General features: G+C 64.3%; 1 protein-coding gene across 1 annotated transcript in view; it reads right to left on the bottom strand.

The window, feature by feature from the left end:
• ACA1_191180 (integrator complex subunit 9, putative) overlaps window positions 1-963 on the bottom strand; it is a gene marked incomplete at both ends in the record, with an annotated part of 7,830 nt that overhangs the window by 2,844 nt on the left and 4,023 nt on the right. The window contains 5 exons of the mRNA XM_004333315.1: window positions 54-147; window positions 251-416; window positions 536-595; window positions 683-774; window positions 839-927. Coding sequence (XP_004333363.1) covers window positions 54-147; window positions 251-416; window positions 536-595; window positions 683-774; window positions 839-927 — 501 coding nt within the window. The remainder of the gene's footprint in view (window positions 1-53; window positions 148-250; window positions 417-535; window positions 596-682; window positions 775-838; window positions 928-963) is intronic.

The following is a 963-nucleotide window of genomic DNA, read 5'->3' as shown; positions in this document are numbered from 1 at the left end:
TCGAGAGGCTCGACGACACGTCGTGGAGGGGGCTCATTCGGCAGAGAGGGAACGCACGCGATGAGGTCCTCGTTCTGCCACGGCGCCAGTTCGCCCTCCGGATACTGCACCTTCTCGGCATACTTGACCAGCTCCTGCATCATCATGCTGCGCCCACGCAGCAGCACATCACCCGACACGGCCCGGTTGGTGGCGTTAACGACCGCGATGAGCTTAGAAGGCGGGTTGGTTGGATGGATTGCAAACGCACCTGGCGATCTGTACGGTGGGCTCTGTGGCGTAGACGCGGCCGCGAAAGGCCGAGTGTTCAGTGATGAAGGGGAGGGCGAGCATGTTCTGCGCGTTGGAGATGAGGATCGCGTCCACGGCCGCCAGGTCCAGCAGGCCCCACTCCGGCACACGGAAACGAATCGCGCCTGCATGGGGCGCGCCACCACCGGTATACATCTCACAGGTCAGACCACTTGAGCTGCGTGTGCCGTGTGTGCCGTGTGTGCCGTGTGTGCCGTGTGTGCCGTGTGTGGTGGTCACGCACCGGCTTCGATGAAGACGTTGCCGCCAATACGTGTGAAGGGCATCTCGCCGGAACCGGGCTCTGTGTTGTACACCCATCAGGACATGACCATGAGCGAGACCGACCGAGAGGAGAGAGGGAGGGACACGGGAGGAAGAGGGGTTATACCTTCGGTGTCTGGTCGGGGTCGCTTGCTGGGCTTGCCGTCGCTGTGCTTGGCCTTGCCCACGCCGTGCGGCTCAGCGTCCACAGGCAGGAACCTGGTTGTGCCACGAGCGTCACTGTGTGCGACTGCCACAGAAGCGCACGAGGGAGGTGCGGTACCGCTGCATGGCCGGGAGGTGGAGGCCGCAGTCGAGCATGAGGCGTATCCCGCGCCACTCGAGCACCGTGCACGTCTCGCCCAAGCTGTACTGCGCTCGGGGCAGAGTGGTTGGGGGGGGGGGGTA

The sequence above is a fragment of the Acanthamoeba castellanii genome (genome assembly GCF_000313135.1).
Source record: "Acanthamoeba castellanii str. Neff unplaced genomic scaffold scf7180000084748, whole genome shotgun sequence".
Classification (NCBI taxonomy): Eukaryota; Discosea; order Longamoebia; family Acanthamoebidae; genus Acanthamoeba; species Acanthamoeba castellanii.
This window is presented reverse-complemented; position numbering and strand designations above follow the sequence as displayed.